The sequence below is a fragment of the Neopelma chrysocephalum genome, unplaced genomic scaffold (assembly GCF_003984885.1).
Source record: "Neopelma chrysocephalum unplaced genomic scaffold, ASM398488v2 Primary Assembly neopelma1_97065, whole genome shotgun sequence".
NCBI classification, from domain to species: domain Eukaryota; kingdom Metazoa; phylum Chordata; class Aves; order Passeriformes; family Pipridae; genus Neopelma; species Neopelma chrysocephalum.
Window position 1 is genome coordinate 2372317 of NW_020925707.1, and position 22347 is coordinate 2394663.

Consider the following 22347-nt stretch of genomic DNA (forward strand, 5'->3'; position numbering starts at 1 on the left):
TCTTATGTTAAGCAATTTCAGTGATATTGCTGGTGAGTGACTAATAGTTGATGCGATGGTTCCAGTAGGAAAAAAAGCCAAGAAAACATTCTTACATGTACAGATGAGCGTGAGAACTTTGTTTTGTGGAGTGAGAAAAGGAAATAGGAGAAAAAATTAGTAAGACTGTATTGCTTGGCAGGCTGAGGAGGTGGTGGTGTTCAGCCCCTTCAGAGGATGTCTTCAGATATTCATTAGCAGAAGCACAAAAAAAAAAAAAAAAAAGAGCTGTGCAAGGCTCTGGGAGTTACCTCTGACCTCCACCTAATGCACCAATAACATGGTTAGTCTTAGGAACCCTCTTTAATTCCTCCACAGAACCGCAAGGGGGGATCCCCATAGCAGAACGTGTCTGCAGATCCTACTTTTAAGTTTGGTTGTCTGCCACCACTGGAAGTAAACAACATGATCTGGACTCTAATCTCAGCAGACTCAGTTCCTGTTTGTCTGCTGTTTAATCCATATTCCATTACAGTTCTGCTACTGAGACATGACTCTGTATAGACACTGTCCACACCTCAGAGAGTATCACTTCATTTGAAAAATATTATTACAAATAATCCTAATGAAACAGTTCAGCATTAAATCTCAGGCTCAAGTTGTGTTGTTTGCTCATTATAATCACTTTTATAATTAATCTTCTTGGCAGTGACATTAGAGAGCAAGTAAATCCTTTTAATCATTTATCCTAGTTCCACCTTGAACTCTGTTACATATTGATTACCTCAACTATTTTGTCAATAAGTGCACAATTACATTAAAAGTTCCATAAATTCGAGATGCTTTGTGAAAAAATCATGCAACAGCTCCCAAATCACTTCTCAAATCTACTTTTCAAAACTTGTTGATCAAAAAGTGAAAAAGTAAAATAGAGAAAAATATTAGCACATCAAGCCACTTGATCTAAATCTAATGAAGAAAAAAATCTGAATCCAATGGCCATTTATTTTATGCTACTGATTAAAAAAGTAGTTATCATGTTAGACTGGTTTTAAAACCTAAAATCCTTCTGAGATTTTAGAGGAGTGGCCATGACTCACAGAAGTTTAAGGCATGAAATCTGCAAATACGTAGTTTCTTTTTCCAACAACACATTACCTTTTTTTTTTGACCCAAAAAGTGTACTAATAAAAAAGTTTTAAAAAATTATCTCACAATGCAGTCATTATTCTGCTTTCTGATCAACTGCAACTCTGAAATACTACGTACTGCTCATAAGGTTTCTTTCATTAAAAAAGAAGGGAAAATATGAGCGAAAATTTAAGTACTGTATGTGATTGCAGCAAAACTGCCCATTATTAGATAAAACAAATTCTAAATTATCTATATTAGAACTATAGAATTTGGCCTCAGCTAGATCAGAAGTCTAAGGAATTTCATGTTCTGCCATTAGGAACTGCCTACACTGTATGCTTTAAAGACTAATGAAGGAAAAATTTGGCAGTGTGATACACACAGAAAGGAATAGAGACAATACTTTCCAAACCTTGAGGATGTCAGCCTGCACCCTTCAGCATTAAATATTCTTTATTTGTATTTAATATGTCAGGTTGGAATTATGAACTTTACTGATGATTAGATACTAAATGATTTGGCCCACAATACAGTATCTTTCCATATTTTAATAAAATTTTAGATGCATTAAATGAAAGAATTCTTGATATCAATTTAAATTTACTCTGGGAATTTGTATTTTCAAAAACAAACAAACAAAAAAGATGACTTTATAATTGTAACTTTTTTAGGATGGTCATCTTTTCTTTTAGGCAGTTTTCATTAGCCAAGTGTTTTATACTTTTAAATTAAGAAGACATAATACATTAAAGTTTCAAATAAAAGCCTCATTTCAACCAGCTGAATTATACAGATATGATACAGCCCTGTGGTGTACCACATCTGCAGGTATATCTGTGGTAAAAGAAAAACAACCCGGGTGTGTAAGTCTTATGAAACAGGTTAAAGGCATATTTTAGCCTATTAAACAGAAAATTGCACCTTGTATTCACCCCCATAAGAATATGCTTTCGTGTTGCAGACAGTTCTTCAGTAGATCCTCCTGGTATTATGTCTTTGGCATGGTCTAACAAATATCTTATTGTGCTTAGGTCGTTACTAATCTATGAGGGTTTCAAGATATAAAAAGCACCATAAGACCCACAGTATCTTTCATGACTGATTCTCTTATCACTAAAGTCTAATTTAAAGCAGTTTCAGCTATCTTCATATAAATTATTATGTAATAAAAATATGCATATTCAAAGAATAAAACCAGAATGCTTTGGAATTATAAAGGGAAGAAACTGTAAACGAAAGGAGTGAATACTTACATGTATGGAGGTTAAGAGTAGTTTGGGGATGTTACAAATACTAATACAGAACACTGATTGCAAATGGTACTTGTCCAGGTGTCTGCTCTAAACTTTTGTGGCATTTGATGAAAATCATTAGCTACATTCAAGCACAAAGATATAACTACCTGAGAACACTCAGAATCTACAAAACAAAGGTTACAGATGCAAGTAATTCTCCTGTGTAAACTAAGACAGTTTAAAAACCCCACTTCCTGTAGTTCACCTTTCCTTATCATGCTTTTGTCAACAAACCAAACTCCATCTCCCTTAGAGGCTTAAGAAGTTGCAAGACAGCATAAGCCCTGCGATCTCAGTCTAGCACATCTTAGGCATCCTGTCAAGGAGACTAGATGCTCCACACAGGTCTTACTGTGTGTTTTAACATGCAGGTTTTGTGGGTAGATTTCCTGCTTTTGCTCCTCATTCAATTAACAGCAATCTTCCCATTCTGTTTATTTTACCCTTTCCATTTTGCAGCATCACAGGCCTCAGCTGGGTCATCACTGTTAACTGCCACAAAGACTTCAACTTGCAAGTGGAGAGCTTGTGAAGGCATCAAACATACAAACAAATATATCAAATACATCAAAAAACCCCACAACTGTTGCTCAGATTAATAAAACAAGGAGTGTTTTGTAAGAATTCCTTATTTCTCCAGAGACTCATATATCATCAAATTGAATTTGAAATAAACATAAGCACAACAGATAGAATACAGTATAATGAAGATTTTCCTTAAAACAAAGTATGTAAGTTGCATACAGTTCTAAATGGCAGCAGACTTAGTCTCCATTATTTTCAAACTGAAGTTAGCAGCTGTAACTTGCTTAAACTTTCACAATCTTACAATCCAAAATGGACTGATTTCATAACCAGGTTATGCAGCTTTACATTTAACTTTATTTTCTAAGATATTTTTCTTATTTGTAGAAAATCTTAATTTTTATCTCAGGCACACTTTTCTTTAAGAACAATTTTTGCTTACTGGATTCTCATACTACCATAGTATTCCATTTGATGTACAAACCTAACAGATTCTAGGGAGATGTAAAGAGACAGTATTCTTTCCCAAGACGTTTTTTACTTTACTGTAATACAAAGCTCATTATAATGGGCTGGTATCTTTAAGACTGCCATCTAAGACATCTAAGGAATATTTGTTTCAAATGTATTACTGCTAACTGTATCACTTCCAAATCGGACTCACCAAGACATACCTGCCTCATCTTTATAAAGTCAGGAGTTAGACCAAAGCTAAATTGGACTTCTTGTTACGTTTTTATTCAAATTTCAAAAAAAGATCAGTAACAAAGATATTAGGTTACTTTCTGAAAGAACAAAAATGGGAATGCAAGTTGATTAAACAACAAGGTTTGAAGTGGAGAGTCTAACATTTAGAGCACAGATTCAACAACTGGACAAATTTCTGGAGTCATATCAGATGACACTGCTAAGTATAATGTAAAGTACAGCATTGTCTAATTCATTTCTGATGGCAGAGCTTTTGTTGCCTCTTTCAGAGAGACAATGCAGGTGCTAATTCTTTTTTTAAGACAAAGCCCCCTAAAGCACCTAAAAGTTGGCCAATTTGAAGACTGCAAATTCTGAATTACCATTCACATTTGATAATTTTTCCCAGATTTAGCAGATGGAAATTAGAACAGCTGTTTGTCAACTGGAAGTAATTTTATTTACTCAGATTTATACACACACACACACACAAACAAACCATTACACCTACCCAAGTGCTATGGGCATGTTGAATACGTGAAAACTCAACACAATCAAGGCCTATAAAATAGCTAAAGTGTAACTCTGTAACAAAACCAGGGAACTTGGTAAAAAATTAAAGAATTTCCAAATGATTTTCAAATTTTTCCAGTGCCAGAAGTGCACCACATGGGGAATGCAGCAGTTTATCTATTTGAGACATGGCAAAAGGAGAAAAGCATATTCTAAGTCCTAATATCCTGAAGGACAACTTATTTTTAAGCTTTATTCTCATACTTGATTGAGGTAACATTTTAAACATCCTTCTAAACTTATCTCAGACTGTACAGTTCAAGGAACTCAAGCTGAATACTACCATATTGTCATAATTTGCTGCACAAACGTATTGCACCACCATCATCTTCTGAATCTTTTTCAGGCACAGGCATATACTCTTACTTGTAGTGACAAAGACATTGGAGCCTTCATCTGATAGTCTTGTTGAATTCTGGGATTGAAAAAAAAATCTCTGCACAAAGTATGGATGTATTTTTTTTTTAACAAGTGGTTACATTCATGTTTTCAGTGATTCTGATCAATGTTTTTGAATTGCCCAAGCACCTGGTCAAATTCAAAAGGAGAAATATCGCTACAAATATTAGATGTTGTATGAAGGAGCTCAGTATTTTCAGATCTGCCAGAGTTCATTATTTACATGGTTGCTACCTTACCCCCCCATGCTACTTAGATTGTATTTTTATCTTCATAGTCTTGACCCACAGAAGACACATTGCACTTTCATTGTATGCTGATTTGATAACTCCCAGATATTCTTTAAATTCAGACTATTTTTAAAATTAGCTTATCACTGTAATGATGATACATTTTTACACATAAAGTGCAATTAAGAGTTATTGTGCTAATGCATTTCAGTTGTAGAGAGTAGGCTAAAGGAGTGGATGACATCTTTTACTGAACAAACTTATCATAAGTGCAATCCATTACATCAATAAGGGAAATATCATATTCCTTTTAACATTGATCTTTTTTTCCTGCCTGCTAGGAATTCTAGTTATGAGCTTCATTGCGCTAAGGACAAACCAATCTTTTCCATACACTTACCCTCTGACAGCATGAATAAGTCTCAGTGATGGATAGGCAGTTCGCACTTTCAATTTATTCTTAAGGATTAATGCATTAACCCACTCCACATGCTTCTCTCCGCCTTTGACCATGAAAGCTGGGATCCAAAGGACACTGTCATTCAGCATGGATAGTCTATGGACAAATTTTTCTCTGTCACTCTCATTCCGAAAGCCTCCAAATGCTCTTTGTACAACTGATGGGTTCATGGTAATAAAATCAGATTTAGTTCCCACATCGTCAGCAAACTCCACCACAGGAGCTAGATTGCACCTGAAGAGGAAGAAATTAATGGAAAAATGAAAATAAATATGAAACATTAACTCAGAAAAACGTGTGCATGAAGGGAAAGCTGAAAATGAACATGCAAGTCCAATTCAATTTAATGTGAGAAAAAAATAACAGAAATAATAGATGTGATAACACACAGCATTTTACTCAACTTGGACACTCACCAGACAAATTTTTAAATACATTAAGTGTACATAATGCTATGAGTAAAAAAAACCCTCTTTGTACATTTGAAAACTATGTCATCATGCCCTAGAATGCATCGACAGCTGAAGCAGCACTTGTGAATAAGGATACACTTTCTTAAACCTATTACCCCTCATTAATGTTCACTTGTCATGATGTTACCAAGAGTTCACACAAAGAAAGCCACGGTAGCCAAATAAGGTATAACTTATACAATGCATTTTTCTTTTTTTTTTTTACAATATAGTATTTAAACATTATTTACAAACTAACATTACCACGTGTTTAAATGAGTTTTTGGTACTTTGTTTTTTGGTGTTATCATTGCAGTTGATTGGACATTTTGAAATTTAGTATTTTTATTTGACTCAGAACTGCAATTTTTGGGAAAATGTATCAAATTTTCAATTTTTCCTTCATATCTCATTTTTAAACCTTGTTTAATTTTTCAGTACCTTCGTGGTTTTTTTAGGGCCTTTGTTCAGCAGATTTTTACATCAGTTATATAAATACATATATATGTAATCACAGACGTGTTGAACGCAGGTGACAAAATATGATTCAGAAATCATTTGTGATTTCAGTGCCCAGCATTATCTGACTGAAACAAATTGCCTCCACAACATCCTCAATGAATTAGCCTGTAGCTGGTTTGCCCCAAATATGTATCTCGACACAACAGTATTTTCATAATTTAACAGACTGCTCTGTTAAGATAAAGGATGCTAAGAAGCAATGTCAGAGGTAGCTCCTTCAAAATATTTGTATATTATTATATTCCTAATATAAATAGTACTCCATTAGTTCTTCAATTTCTATTTTTTTTTGTGCAGTAAACTTTTTACTTAAGCTTATCCACCAGCTTCTTCTTACAGCCAGATGTCCAATGACATATAAAAATAAGTCAGCATTGCTTAACACCAATTGATGATCTAGTCTTGATTGATACTACGAATTACTCAGAATATCATTTTCATTCTGGAATTATCAGCTAAAGAAGTGGTCCTATCGTCTTCAGAAAGAAATGTTCTGTAAAGCCTGTATATTTCTAGGAGATAAAGAAGTACAACTTTCTGATAACACGTGGGCAGATGTAGGCTTTCTTAGGAAATGGATTTACATTCTTCATTATCTTTATACATCTATTCCATAAACAATCTGCATGCATTTCAGGCTGCTAAGAGAAATATCTTTTAGAAAATGGTAGGTAGGGCACAAAAAACTTCCACTGAATTCAATACTGGCTTTGAAAATTGTTTCTGAAAAGCTTAATGCATGAACCTGTAATTATTAAAAGTCTGTTAAAATCTAAAAATAATGACAAAAAATTCAAACCAAGTACTTAAAATCAAACAAACAAATTCACTGAATTACTGCTGCTCTTGAAAATACCTCTTTTAAGGCCAGATTGCACAACATAATGAAGGATTCTTGCAAAGCAGGGTTTTTTTGCTAGTCACATATACACACATGATGACATCTATTACTTAAAAATGTAAGACAGATATTGACACTGCAAATCCTGCTCCCTCTCAGAAACAGACCATGTATGTAACAACACCACATCGTTTAAAAAGCTGTATGTCGTATGCACAATGTGCACACATAACATAGGTCTTATGGTTCTAATTTGATTTTATGCCTTTTGACAGCTCTTTTCTGAGCTGCCAACAGCATCAGTGCCTAAACCTCAAGAGCGTAGTTTTAAACCACCTTATAAATGCAATTCCACCTAAATCCTGGAAAAAAATCATCACAGGCATACTACACACAAAGTCTCCTACTTTGCATGTCACTAACTGCTACATCAGTAATATACTTAAGTACTGTATTTTAGAAAGGTATAGAGTGTAAGCAGTTCAAATTCTTAGCATACTGTATATTCACATTTTTCAAGTGTAACTTCAGAAAATAATGAGCAATCCAAATGCACTCAGTAACTATGGGGTTACAGTGTTTTACCACCCTCATTGTAAAATTTCTTCCTTAAATCTAGTCTGAATTTACCCTCGTTCAGTTTAAAACCACTGCATCTTGTCTTATGTTTCTTGCGTGCTTCAAGGCTCATAAAACTAGCTATGTGTATTTGTATATGCTCTGAGTATACCTAAATAGCTTTTACCTGTTTTGAAGCTTTTACTGAAACTCTAAGGCATCTTTATGCTATACCTCGGTTTCATGCTGTTGTTAGAATTTTTAAGTTTATTTTGTTAGCAAATGTCAATGATCTCTCATCAATTCCCATGACTCTTTCAAGAAAACTCTGCATTCACACACACATAAACACACACTAATTTTCTTTATAGTGAAATTAAGAAGCCTATTAATTAAACAACTTCTAAATAGTCATTGTAATACCCTTACCTCGTTGTAATCTTTAATTCTAGCTAATTTGCCATAAGGCACAGAATGCCAAATATTTTCACAGCAGAGATGAGGAGGTGACAGGGATTCTACACCAAAAGCTTTATCATTATGCATCTAGGGATTTATACACCATAAATGAAACCATATTTTTTAAGAGTTTATTTCAGTAAGAATAAATAGAGGATTGTAATTTATTGAATTTCCCCTTCCTCACATGCCACATTATTAATACCTTGAAACTATATGCCTGCTTAAAATTTGATTCCAAACCACAAACTTCCTGCACCATACCATCAAATGCCATTCCTTCTAAAAACTCCAATGTTGTCTTCACGTCAATGTGCAAGTAAGCAGGCTGCAGGTAAGCAGGCTGCAGGTGGAAGGTGAGCAAGATAAACTTGCTGTGAGGTTACTGACACTGAGAATATGAGAACAGATTGTAATTAACAGTCACATATAGCACTGGAGACTGACTTAACAATTAAGCAAATAAGTGTAAATATGAGCACTGACAATATACCACATTAGAAAAAGGTTTGTAAACCTCTTTCTCCTGAGACCAAGCTATTGACTGTTTCCAGAGAAAATGATAAAATTCGTTTTGCCCCAGCAAAAATAATTTTATTAAATAATGGTTTTCATGAGTTCCTTTGTCATTTTTTCCCATAAGAGAATCACTTTAAATATGTTATTTGAAACAAAAATCTTATGGCTATTTTTTTCCTATATAATTGTGCTTAATCAGAAGCTCTACTACTTCATCCTTCCCTTGCATTAAACTAACAAATAATTAGAGTTATTGTTTGCTCCCTTACTACTTCTAACTGCTTATCTACAGCAGAAGTGTTCAGAAACTGGTGTCATGAGACGAAGATTCACACATTTGGGAGAGGGGGTTAGAAAAAAACCTAAGTGGGAAACATTCATAATTGGTGATTGGTAGTATCTTAGGCAATAATATGCAAGGTGCCTCAAATTAGTGCTGCAGTCCCTGTTCTCCCCATGACATCAGACCAGACCATAGCTAAAACCTCAGCACAGACATTTAAACAGGTTAGTTAGTCTAAACTTAGTATTAGGCATCAATTATATGATTTAGGTAATTGATAAGTTTACAGGGGCACCTAACTTACACAGTATTTGTGTATAACCGTGATAGTGAAAGGCCTATATATATATATATAAATAAAAAATATTCATAGTAAAAATACAGGGGCTCCTACAAGAGAGCTTTCAGGGCAATAGCAGGAAGATTTGCAACAGGAAGATGCACTGCAATATTATCACTAAAAAGAGCTCTGGGACAAAAGGGAAAAACTAGATAATGTCTGAAATATCATGTGGTGTTTTGGACACATGTAGAACAACTGGGATGCTAAGATACACAGGTCAAAAAGTCTCAGTGATTGAAAACCCTCTTCTTCCACAACCATCTGTTGCATATATTAGTTACACTGGGATATTTTCAGAAAAAGTGTAGGGAAAAAAAACCCCAAACTGCCAATGGCTGGAGTTGTATGCCATGAGAAAAGACTGAAGAATGGAGTAAGCACTCCTATACCACACTTACATTAAACTAATCAGCTCCAGGTTTGCTGTGACATCTGTATGGCCCAAGCACATTCATAATACACACAATCTTTTAGAGAGCAGAGCTTAACAAGAAAATAAGGAAAACATAGTCACAAAAATAAACTCAAACGAAAAGTCAGTTATTCCACAGAGAATCAGTTCAACTGGCTTTGTCACTAATAAACATACAGATCATGTATATGAATGCCAATGTCCAATACATAGTATTCATAGACCATAGGTTGTTCTTTTCAAGTTAATTTTAAATAAAAGCCATGAAAATTTCCTTGAGTAAAAGTGACTACCATTTCCATTTGACCTGACATTGAGAACTAAAATAATATTCTACATACAGTAACAATGCAAAAATTGGCCATGAATCTGTACACTTCTTAATCCTCTAACAATTGGTACACTTGAGGATTACAAGTTGAAATAAACACTTAGAAACCACCCTGAAAGGCTGCAAAAAAGTGCTTTAAAACCATTCATTGTTTCATTAATATCCTCTTTTTGTAGAACAAAGCCAAAAATATCAGTCACACAATATTAACCACATACAGTGGTTATGAAATCAGCCTGTTGCTGGCAGACATATTAAACCTCCCTGAAACATAAGGCATTACCTAGACTACTGTCAATAATATACAGTCTCTACTCAGCCTACATGCAAGAAGCACATTGCCCTAATTCCTGTGTGTATGCAGCTCATCTTCTAACGTGGCTCTTCAAATAAAGGTGTGCAGCAGTGCTGTGATCACTTTCACACACACCCAAAAAAGGGAGATTTACAAAAAGAGCCATGCACCAACTTCCTATATCCCTTGAAAAAACTAATAGTAAAATGTATGATTCTCACATGTTCTGCATACTTATTTGGCTACTGAAAAGGCTAAAGTTGCTTCAAAGTAACCACAGGGATCTGGATTAGCAGGGAATCCCCTAACATATTCCACTTCATCCCAGTCCTTATCCATGGCACAACAGAGAATGTCTCGTGAGAGCTGCAAGCCTAGAGGCTCAGGTACAGCATTATAGATTCTATTCACCCATAGCAATCATGGCTGCTTTTTAAGATGTGCCATGTAAAATATACCATTATTGACCTGATATCCCCTTTTACAACAGAAGTCCACAAGAATACTGAATTTATGATTGATTTCACTTCAGTATGAAGATGTTTTTTGTAACATCACCTGCTACTAAACTTCATTAACTCTTATTGTCCAGACTAGAACCTACACTGGTAACATGAAATTCTTTCTTCCTAGCATCTTTTTTTAACACCAGTGACTGAAATGCAAGTTATCATCAACAGACATAGCATAGTGAACTGCCAGAGAAAGCCTAAGTGGTATTTTAGAAATAGTGGCAAAACACATTATTGACTGTGTGTCCTTGCTGCAACATTACACACAAATTAAGAGTTTTACTCTAACAACATTCCTTTGACAGTAAAATAAAGCAAGGAATTTCTATCACTGAAAGTTTGTTCATATATATATTAAAAAAAAAAGAAACCACAAAAACTACAGCAGTGAAATACTGAGAATGATATTTTAATGCAAGAAAAACTAAGAAATGGAACTTAGTAATATCCTGAATACCTGCATCTTTGCCTTTTTATGTGAAAATACTTTACACATTACTATCTATGAAGTACACCAGAACTTCATAATTACACCATGTGATTACATATTGCCTTGCATATAACTTTCTCTAAATGGAAGATGAGGAATGTGGGAAACTGTAATTCCCAAGAATGCTTTTTTCTTTAACTTGAACTACAAACAAATTATTGCTATTTACTTTAAACAGATGTTATGCGCATATGCATACATGGAGACTTACATAAATAAATATCATATAGTTTAACTTATGAGATATATGATTTCAAAAACATATTAACTTTGATTTGCAAATGAAAAAGAAAATAAAACAACTGTGTTACAATTCCCTATAGGGAACAGGGCCAAGCATGCTATTCCCAGAACCTTAAAGATTATTAACCACAACATTGTCAGACTAACTGTTATTTTGATCACTTTATTAGTCATATACCACATAAGAGATGTTTCATGGAGAGGTTGCTCAAAGCCCCATTCAACCTGACCTTTAACACTTCCAGGGATGGGGCATCCACAATTTCTTTGGGCAACCTATGCCGGTTTCTCACCAGCCTCACAGAATACCCACATGTTTCTCCAGTCTAACTGATTAGCAACAGTAACCTCCTACTGTTCCTATTAAGCTTCACCAAATGTTTAGGAATATTATCTTTCTTCCACATAGCTTGAATAAGTTAAAACCTATCAGATATCATCACCTAGTTTCATGGCTAGTTAAAACATCTGGAGGACCATGGGGACGACTTCAAAGAAATTCAGCACATGATTTAAATAAAAGTATGTACCCTACCTTCTGAAAGAAAATTTTCATCTAGAAAATCTAGTGTCTAAATTTTTCTGTAGTCCTGTTAAATTAATCATATTTAATCTCAGAGAGAGTACAAAAGCATGCCATAGGCTAAATGTGGTTTAAAAATGTGGTAATTATTTTTGGATTCCTCCTGCAGTAAGGATGCTAATTTGAATACCTAGTGGTACAAGTAAAACAAATAAGGAAAATGAAAGAACAATGTGTTATTGCTTCAGTTGCAGCTTGCTGGTACACCTTTCAAATGAAATCCAAGTGTCATGCATATCCTGCTTGATTTATGTACTAAAAACCTGTAATCTTTCTTTTTCCATGTCCTTTTGATATTTTTTTGCCACCATCTTTCTTAAAGGCGAGAAAAGAAAAAGCAAATAACTTACAATGACAACTATTTCTATATTGTTTTCTGTTACTACCCTCCTGTTTTCTGCCTTTTCACCGTCCTCAAACCAAACCAATTGCAACTTTTGCTTCAAAAGCAGAAGACCCATCTCCTGCTCAACATTCTCTATATAATGCCAAGCTGTCAAATGAGGTCAGTTTTCCCCTTTGATACGTGAAATCCAGAGGTATTCTACTGTGCATGTTTGAAGTATGAATAAAAAGTGATACATATCAACATTTTTGTCCAAACTGCAGAAATGTATTATTAGAGCAACGTGAAGGAATATCGATGGGTGACTTCCAACTACCTTAATGGCAGCCTGGTTCAGCATCAATACATCACATCAAAATTTTACTCCATGCTCAAATAAGTAATAAAGTAATTTACAAAAGGCCATCTGTATTGACTAAGCGCTAAGAAAGGGTATTTTTTGAGAGAGAAAACATTTTGCATTTATTCTACCAAGGCCTCTGTAAGAATATTTATTTTGTCTGGAATAAGAACAGCAAAAAGCAAAAATAAGTAGTACAAGCTTCTCTCCTTGGCCCTTGTTTTATTTTCACTGTAAAAATAACCTTGTCAATAAAACGGGCATGTATTTAAACATGAGGAATCACACAGTGATGAGTATTGTTTCAGATTAATTTCAGATAATGCCTGTAGTACTTTAATTTATTTAATTAATGGCCAGTCTTCGCGAACGAAGATTTGGGGAAAGGTCTTTTTACCTTTCCAGCCTGCGCAATGGATTTTTTAGGTGAGACACAGCCTGCGCTGAACTGAGCCCACCCTTTAATCCTAAGGTTCATCTGCCGGGGCCAAGCAAGCTTGGACAATGGCAGTGAGGTCCTTAGGACGTAGGTTTGTTTAGAGTGTCCTTCTCATAGATGGATGGCCTCACAGGGCTAACGAGCTACCATCTGCCCGGGGGACATGGGATTCGAACCCGTGGTCGCAGCAGTGAGAGTCCTGCATGCTAACCACTAGGCCTGTAGTACACACCTGTGATTAAAACATTTCTCCTAGCTTTTCTCCAAGAAACATATTAGCCAAGAAACGTATTTCATCTTCAACAGCAGATGAAAACTTACCTTATTACAAAGTCATGGCTATCAATCTCTTTTCCACAGCTACTCTTCAGAAGGATACCAGAATTCCCAACAACTGCACATGTTTTAAATCGGCGATTCTTCATCGGGGAAACTTCAGGGAGAAGGCTGTGCAAATCCTGAGAAATGTTTAGGGTGCGACGCCTGTCCAGTACATAATGAATTACATCTCCTGGCTTGAAGCTGCTTTTGACCACTGAGACATCTCTTTCAGCATCCAAGAATTGAAGAATGTTCTTTCTGCGTTGACAGGAAAGTGCACAGATAAAACCCAACGCTCCCTGCTAGAACGGAGTTTATCTAAACAGCAACACTGACTGTACAAGGCATACGACATAAAGGAGAGGGGAGGCAGTGTCAGTCATACTAAGGTCATTTCCCATGCTCTAGGATAGAGTTAGAGCAAAGCTGTTAGGAGGGAGTTCAGATCATGGTTACAATATAACACATAAATACTACAGAAATAGAGCTTAATGACTTCTACAGACAAAGGCACCGAGAGACCAAGGGAAGAGAACTTTGGAAATTAGAAGGCATACTATCTTTGACTATTTTTGACTATTTTTACAAAATTCTGGAATAAACACATTTTTAAGAAGGACTGTGGCGGTTAGTTTTCACAGAAACACAGTTGAATATATGAAGTATTTATGATTTAAAAAATATTATCTCATAGAAATCAGCTTGGTTCAGGAATGGCCCTGTCTCTTATGGATTCTTATTTCACCATAAGAGTAACATACTCAGTTTAGTATAAACTTCCTCCTAATTAACTGAAGTTCAGCTAAAGTTATCCTAATTAACTCGAAATGAGAACACCCACAGTCTTTTGTACCAATTTAAACAAAAATTAAACTAAAATTTAAACTGCAAATTAAACTACTGCCGCTCAGGGTCTAGTCAAGCTGTTAGATGAACTCAAAACCACTTACAAACTCTTCATCACTTTGAACCACTTATTGTGCTTCTCTGCAACTAATTGTTTCAACTGTTAGACAGGTTCAGACACACGTGACCAAAATACGTTGGTTTAATAAGCTACCATGGATCAAGTGACCTATGGCAATTAAACAGTTATATACTACCAGCCTACAGCAAGTAACAGGTGAAGAATGGTTGCTTTTATGTCAGCTGAAGAAGTCAAGTCATGGTAACTGTACCTGCTTATGGGGCTAGCGCGTCAGGATGCTCTGCCTAAGTGGGGGTAAAACAGCTCAAACTTGACTCTAATTGCAAAAGTTATCAGTAGTGGATAGAGAAGGGTGGATGACTCTACTTTCGGTTTTGAAGAATGCTGAGACTGGTCTGACTTGTCAATTATAAAGTTAAACATTTTGGGGATGTGAGGAATAATCTTTCCTGACAGAAACTAGCACTGGTGAGGATGCAGCAGACAAAGCCACTGATAAAGGAATGAACAAGAGATAATGCTGATAACTCACCTAAAGCTGCTGAGTTGACACACCTGGCCTGAAGACATATGACTGACAGTTAATCACTAATACTACAAAAGCCCAGCACCTCTTTTTAATGGTAGGGAATTCCAACACAGCCCTTCTTGGAAAGTGTGTGGAGATTCCTCCTTTGAGTGGGGACCCCTCTCAAGGTTACTTCTCAAGACTGAGCAAAAGAGACTTGCCCACAGTCACCAGTATGCGTGAGTACCATCAATTTCTGCTCAATAGTTTTGCTAGCTTTAGTATCATTGCTTCAATATGGCTTCAACAAACAGTGCATATATTAGTAGGTATAATTCTCTATATACTGTGTCATAAATAATTCTGATCAAAATCTTTTAATCTAATAATTATCATTATGATCATCAATAAATAATTAATTTTATTAATATAAGTAAATTTGGGTTCCCATCCTTAATCCTGCGGAACAAAATTAGATAAAGGTTCAATTGCACCTATACAATCCTTTAAACATAAACTGGTGTCCAAGTCTGGGGCTAAGAGTGAATCCAGCCATTCAAAGCTTCCATTCTGCCCATGACAGGTGGGTACTGGGGTCCAAAAACTGGCACATTTTTCATACATAAGTTCAAAAGAGGCACTTAATAACTGCAATGTAATGACTAATGTATGAGATGACTAATACCTGCACTGACAGCACCGAGCAGTTTTCAGCTGGGAAGGACCAGGAAGGACTCCAGGCCAGAGCTGCAAGAGCCACTGGTAGCTCAGGACTGCAAATAAGCCAAGCCTTACACACTTGTGTCCACCCTTGCTCTGTGAAGCATGTATATGTGTGAAAAGACATAAGACCACATTTGAACACAAGTACAATACTCTCAAGGAACTGAGCAGTGCTGAGCTGGGGCAGAGTGTTCAGCATGTGATAATTCTTACAGACACTTTTGCCTCTGCAAATCTAACAAAAAAACAAGAACTTTATATTTTCCACTGTTTTCAGTAAGTAAAGTGGAATTTGAAAGAGAATAGATATTTTGTTAAGAGAATGCTATTTTTACATATTAAGTTCTTAGAGCAGAACTTCCTTAGAGAACATCAAAACAGGAAAACATAACTAGAGATGCCACTCTCGCAGTTGCAACACTCAGTTACAGCCATAAAGGGGAAATAATCCCCCACAAGTTAAAAGGGATGAACTATAGAAACATCCATGCTCACGAGCCAGGTCTTGTGTCACTGCCTCGAGAAGGAAGAATGTCTGAATCTTGCAAGCAATGACACAAAATACTCACCATGCAACCGATCTTAAAAGCCTCAGGGGAAGTGAAACATGATAAAAATATTTTTCAAGTGATTCTTCACATTTCTTAAACTAGGGCAGAAAAAAAAATGGGAAAGAATATCTAGTATGTCTTGGGCTATCAGTTACAGCTGTCATGTATGAATGAAGCAGTATCAGAGCAAAGACAGTTTGTACTGAGGCTCAGAATAGCAGAGCAGGATAGGCAAATCCTGAGTGTTGCTTTTGGTAAGACCAGGCAAGGTATTTCTGTAAAAGGAAGATGACTCAACTTCAATCTTTAAGTTGAACGGGCTTAAAATCTCCATGGGTTTGATGGAGCTTTACTTAGTGGGCACTCTGCAACAGATACATGAATTGCTAACACAATGAAAAAGAGCAAGAAAGAAGCAACTGCCCAATCTAGAAGTATTCATTACCTAGGAGCAGAGCTACTAGCTGGGTCTGTAAAGGATATGACAAATGCATCAAAAGCTATGAGTAGTATCACCTAAGATATCCAGAGACTCATTTCACATACACTCTGACTTGAGAAGGGGTGACCACAAATGAGTCTCAAAAAGCAAAAAAATTATGTGAAGTGTACAGAAACATAGAGTTCTGACTACAAAAAGTCACGTGATCACCAGAAGATTCGCTTTAGTAATTTAAAGCACTCATCCATGACACTGAGAATGAATGGGCCTAAAACTGTTTCTTGATAGCAAACAAGTAGCAACATTTGTGCATGAATATAGTGTCATATGTATATTTTTAAAAGGAGGAAGGCAGTGAAGTTATGCAAACAGTGCCAAAAAAACAAAAGCACCTTGGCTTCCATTATTAATTTGGTTATTTACATTCAAAACTTGTTTATCTATATGCTTATAGGAGTCCTCCAAAAAGAGTTTCACGTGGACCTGAATTAAAAAAAGATAATCAACCACTTACTTAAAACAGCTGAAATTTCTAAAATGTCTACGGAATTTATTTTACAAAAAAATTTTGAAACGGGAGAAGTCACTGAATCTTAGTATCTTCTCATATTTTTAAAAATGTTTTCTTATCTGAAGCTGTCATTTGCATATTCAATTAAATGTACACACAGGTATTACAGTACACAATAGAATCCTCGTGTAAGAGATTTGCTAACATTAAAATATTTTCATTGATTTGTCTGACTCTATCCAGATATCTTTTAATACTGAAAGAAACACGATAAAGAATGCAGAGTTCATGCTATTGTTTTAAGTTCCTCTGTGCTACTGACTCATCTGTACCGTGGGGATAGCAGTGCTTCCCATTTTCACATAAGTGCTAAGAGGAAAAAAAAGTCCAAGGGATGTGACAAAACCTGAACATACATACATGAGTGTTTCAGTCAGTCTAGATGCTGATTAATAAAAAGAACTTGTTAAAACGTCTGTTCGGTCTAACAGATTAAAAAATAGCACAACAAGGTTATTCTTATTAAACAGATATGACAAAATAATGTCAAATAAATGCTAATCCACTTCAAGCTGCATATAAAATTCAAAGTAAGCTCAATTCCACCAAGGAAAAAACCAGCATGATTTTTAGCAAACCTTGCAGCAAAGGTGTTCTGCAACCTTAAGCTAAGATATATAAACAAACAGTTTTATTTGAGGTCTCCAAGTTTTGTTATGACAAATAAAACTCTATCATGGGTGTAGCCTGAGCCCTTTTGTGGGCAGGTGAGACAGATGTGGCTTGCTCTTATTTGAAGCCAAGCAGTTGTTTGCAACATCTTTACTTGACACACAAAAACACAGTGTCACAAACTGTGGTTGACCTAAAGTTTTATTTTGACAACCAGAAACAAATTTTCACAATATTTAAGTATCTACTTAAACTCCCGGTTATCTGATAAAGTTTATGTAACAGACAGTAATGTCTCTGCACAGCTTTCCAAATGCTGCAGCTATGTATTGCTCTGGGGCAATATGGTGATATTTTTCTCCTTTTGTTCCTTTTTTTTAGTTTTATTTTGTACTGTATCCTTTCTACTACAAAATTGTTATAATGTCAAACTATTCTTCATCTGCCACAGAATTGTGTGGATTAGGGAAAGAAAATAAACCACTAAATCATTTGACTTTTAAGATTACAAATAATTTTATATTTTTAGGAATTCTCAAGAAAATTAATATATGACTTCCAATGCTTTTCTGGGGAAAATCATTTCTTTAGAGGAAGGCAGTGCCAGAAACCCTTGCTGCTGGGGCATTTGGGCTCATTTGGACAGTAACCACGATGGGAAGCCCTTAAAGGGCATCCTCAGTGCCCAGGGAGCTGGGCTAGATCAACAGCAACCACATTACGGAACTAAGTGTTTACCTAATCCTCTCTGTGTGCACTGAAGATGTGCCTCTATCTAAAAGTCTTCCAGATTTTGTAACCTCTTGTGGTAGGGACTTGGCAAACACCCCATGCAGCTTGTATCGGTGCTTCCCTAGCCTTATCAGAAGCACAGTACTTCTCATGCTAGCACTTCTCCCACAGTATCTTGCCTGTGGATGGCAGACTACACTCTTGGCAAAATCCTTCATTTACTTGGGAAAAAGAAGCCACTCAAATTTTTTTTAAACTTTTTATTTTTTAAGCTGTGCAGGTCATGATGTATATTTCTGATTCCTCTTCTTGCTCTCCTGAAGACTTTCTCTGATTAATTCACACAGGTCTAATAAACAACTCAATTTTCTAACCCTAGCAAGTCCTGACACTGCTTCATGCTCCCCAGCTGGAAGGCAGAAGGTGGGTCTCAGCCTCTGAAATCACCAAGGACTACAGCCTAGATAAAGCATGCTTTTTGTCAGCTAAATTAGTTTAAAAAAAAAAAACAACACAAAAGAACAAACTCTGTGGTCACAAAACGTCACAGCTTGCCTCTGTAGATGGCTGGAGTTCCAGCTCCTGTTGGCTTCCTGAGGACGCAGTGGAGACTGTGGGTGTTTGCACCTGTTGGGTTTCGCTTTAGTCTAACTGAAAGGAAGCCTAAAGAAAACCTCTTCAAGGAAAGCAGATTTAGAATCATAGAATAGTCTGGGTTGGAAGGGGACTTGAAAGGTCATCTAGTCCAACCACTGATTTGGATTCATTAAAAACACGCCTAACTGCAAATAACCTTGGGACAATTCCTGGCAGCCCCCAGACAGCAGAGGCCACACAAACAGTAATGCTGTAATACAGGAGAGTGGGCACACAAAAGGAAAAGAGGACTTTTAAACAGACCATGATTCAACTTAGGCCTACCATATGCCAGCTTTTCATGACGATAAGCAAGGTAGAGTAAGACAGACAGGCAAGCAAAAATCCCCTGAGGTTTACTATGACTAAACCAGACCAGAGAGCCCCAGTTTGCATGGGATCTTTGACACACAGAAGATCTGAAGGAAATAGTCCAAATGGCCTCAAAATGTTGCTCCAAAAGCTTCAGAGCAATTATAGTGCTCCATTGCCAGTTCAGTACATACTGCTTGCACTTCAGGGACTTATCGTAGCTGCTTCATGTAAATTTGAAAGACAAATAACGATAACAACCTGAACCTTTCTAAGGAGGAAGCTGCCCTTATTTTTTTCTTTAGATGCTTTTAACATCCTACAAGTTCTCACACTTTTCTGACAGGAAATTTTCTGTTACATTGCAGAGATAAATACATCCTCAATAAGATAAATACATCCTCAATACACTTTCTTTAAATTTTGCCTTCCTGTAATTCAAAACCTTCTGCTCCTTCCAAGAGAAGTGCCCATATTTAATCAAAAATAAGTGTGAAAAAATCACACACTGAGACATCAGACTGTAGTTCATTTCATATAGGTCACAGATGTGCTGGCATCAGCCCCATGTGGAATTCTTCCTCAGATAGGTTTGCACCATCTCAAACACATCCCTCCTTTCTGAAACTATGGCTTCCAGTACAACTGAAGTTTCCTTATTTCCATAACCATAAGGAAAACCTTCACATTGCTACAGAGAGTAGAAAGGACTTAAGACATAAAACCTTAGCACATGATATATTCTCTTCCTCATGACTGAAATCATTCAGACAGAAAGGGAACCAAGAAAGCAATCCTCCTTCCCTAGACACAAGAATTATCTATTATTCTTCAAAGAAGCTGTAAGCAATCAGAAGGTAACATCAGTTGGAAAAATCACTCACCCACCAGACCAATCATGATTGGCAAGGTATCATATTTCCCACAGTCTCAAGTAATTAATATTACCAATAACATCCTCCTCCATCATAGAAAGTCTAGCTCTTTCTTCTTATGTCTGCTTAACATCTCCAAAGGAATGCTGCCCTCCCAGGAGGGCTGCTACACTCCTCAGACTGCCTTTTCTGGCTGCAAAGTCCCAGAGCACCAGAAACCAAGTGAAAGCTTTCCATCCTTCCATGGGGTCCTGATAAAGGAGCTTTTTCATTCATTGACTCCTATCTGAGCCTGGCCTGGCCAAGAATTCACCTTTGAGGCTCATAGACTGGTCACCATCCTAAGCAAAAATAAGTAACCAGAGGTGATGCCCACAGTCAACAAAGCAAAGTATAATATTCTAGATGCCAGCCAACTAGGTTCAACATACTATTGACCAACAGTCCTTGCACAAAGCAAGGCTCACTATCATATATTTTCTTCATTCTAAAATTGTTAATGCAGGTGTAAAGCTGATAATACATAAAAGTAGCTGTCATTTATGGGTGATTGTTTTATGAAATATCTTTATGCTGTACACTAATGGTTTTACAATTTCCCCACTCCTAAGAACTGAAAACATTTTATGTATAATTCAACAGGCACTAGCTTGTTTTTTGTTTTTCTCTTACCGTTACTTCCTACGGTCAACCTCACACCACAAGACCACCAACCACTGTTCATGTTAATAGTTGCAATAATAAAGCATGAATCATCTTCATGGTCTACACAGTGCACGTAATGCACTTTGGAGGGCTGAACAGTTAGTTAAACCACAAGAACACTCTAGGACTTCACTAGACACATTTGAAGTTAGTCCTGGTAGGTGTGTAAGTGTAAAAATACAGCCAAAATGCTTCTTACTGCTGTAACAGGGAAGAAAGGTGTATAGCAAACCACCTGTAAAAGTGAGAGAAAGCAGATCATTTAGTCAGCATCAGATTGAAACACATCTCACAAGGGGCTGCATGTGGCTTCCTCAGTGAAAAGTTTGCCAAATGTCCCTCCCTCACTGCTGAGTACCATAACTGAATATGCCATGCTATGTCAGCAAAGAGGATTTCTGGAAATACTGTGACTGGCTGGTAGCACTGGTTCCTTTCATATAGTTCATGTCAACTTTTGGCCCTAAGTCACATTAATTTAAATTCTTTTACTGGTTCAGTTAAAACACCTGCTCTCTGCCTCAGTGTTCATGATAGTAGCTATTTCATCTCAAAACAGGACTGGCAGTGTGGACATAACCTCAGCTTGATGCTCTCTACTGTACAGAAAACGTTACGATACAGTAGAACCTCTACTGCTTAAGTTAGTGTACAAGATACACTTTTTTCTTCACTGTATTTATGAGACCCCCCAAAAATTAAATCGTTTCCTGCACAATTTTTAAAAAACCCCCATATTATCATGTCATGATGCTTCTAAAGTGCACAATAGTAATTTATTAAATGAATGTTCCCCTTCAGCCAATGGTAAAGAAAAAAATTATTTTGAAACTTGTGATTTTAGTACATTGAGATGATACACATGTACTAACAGGCTGGAAAAAAAATCTAAACTATTCTCTATTATTTTACCTCTTTGTCTGAATGATGTATTTTGCATTTGAAACAGGTGGAAAATTAGCATAACCCAAGCTTCATTTTATGTCTTAATTTTCATCAAAAAAGTTATTGTAATATTTTTACTTTGTTGTTTGGCTTGACCAGCAAGGCATATTGGATTTACATGGTTATGAAATATGATACTCATTTTTCAACAAAATGACTGAGAATAGTTATCTGTTTCTACTTATAGTCACTCAACGACTTCCAAATCAGTTTACTTCACAAATAAAAAACAGCTG

The 22347-nt window shown here is 36.2% G+C and overlaps 1 protein-coding gene across 1 annotated transcript in view; it reads right to left on the reverse strand.

The window, feature by feature from the left end:
* Positions 1-22347, reverse strand: part of ST8SIA4 (ST8 alpha-N-acetyl-neuraminide alpha-2,8-sialyltransferase 4) — a 52985-nt gene that overhangs the window by 24160 nt on the left and 6478 nt on the right. The window contains exons 3-4 of the mRNA XM_027671256.1: positions 13572-13829; positions 5223-5516 (exon numbers count right to left, since the gene is read on the reverse strand). Of these exons, the coding sequence (XP_027527057.1) occupies positions 5223-5516; positions 13572-13829 (552 nt within the window). The remainder of the gene's footprint in view (positions 1-5222; positions 5517-13571; positions 13830-22347) is intronic.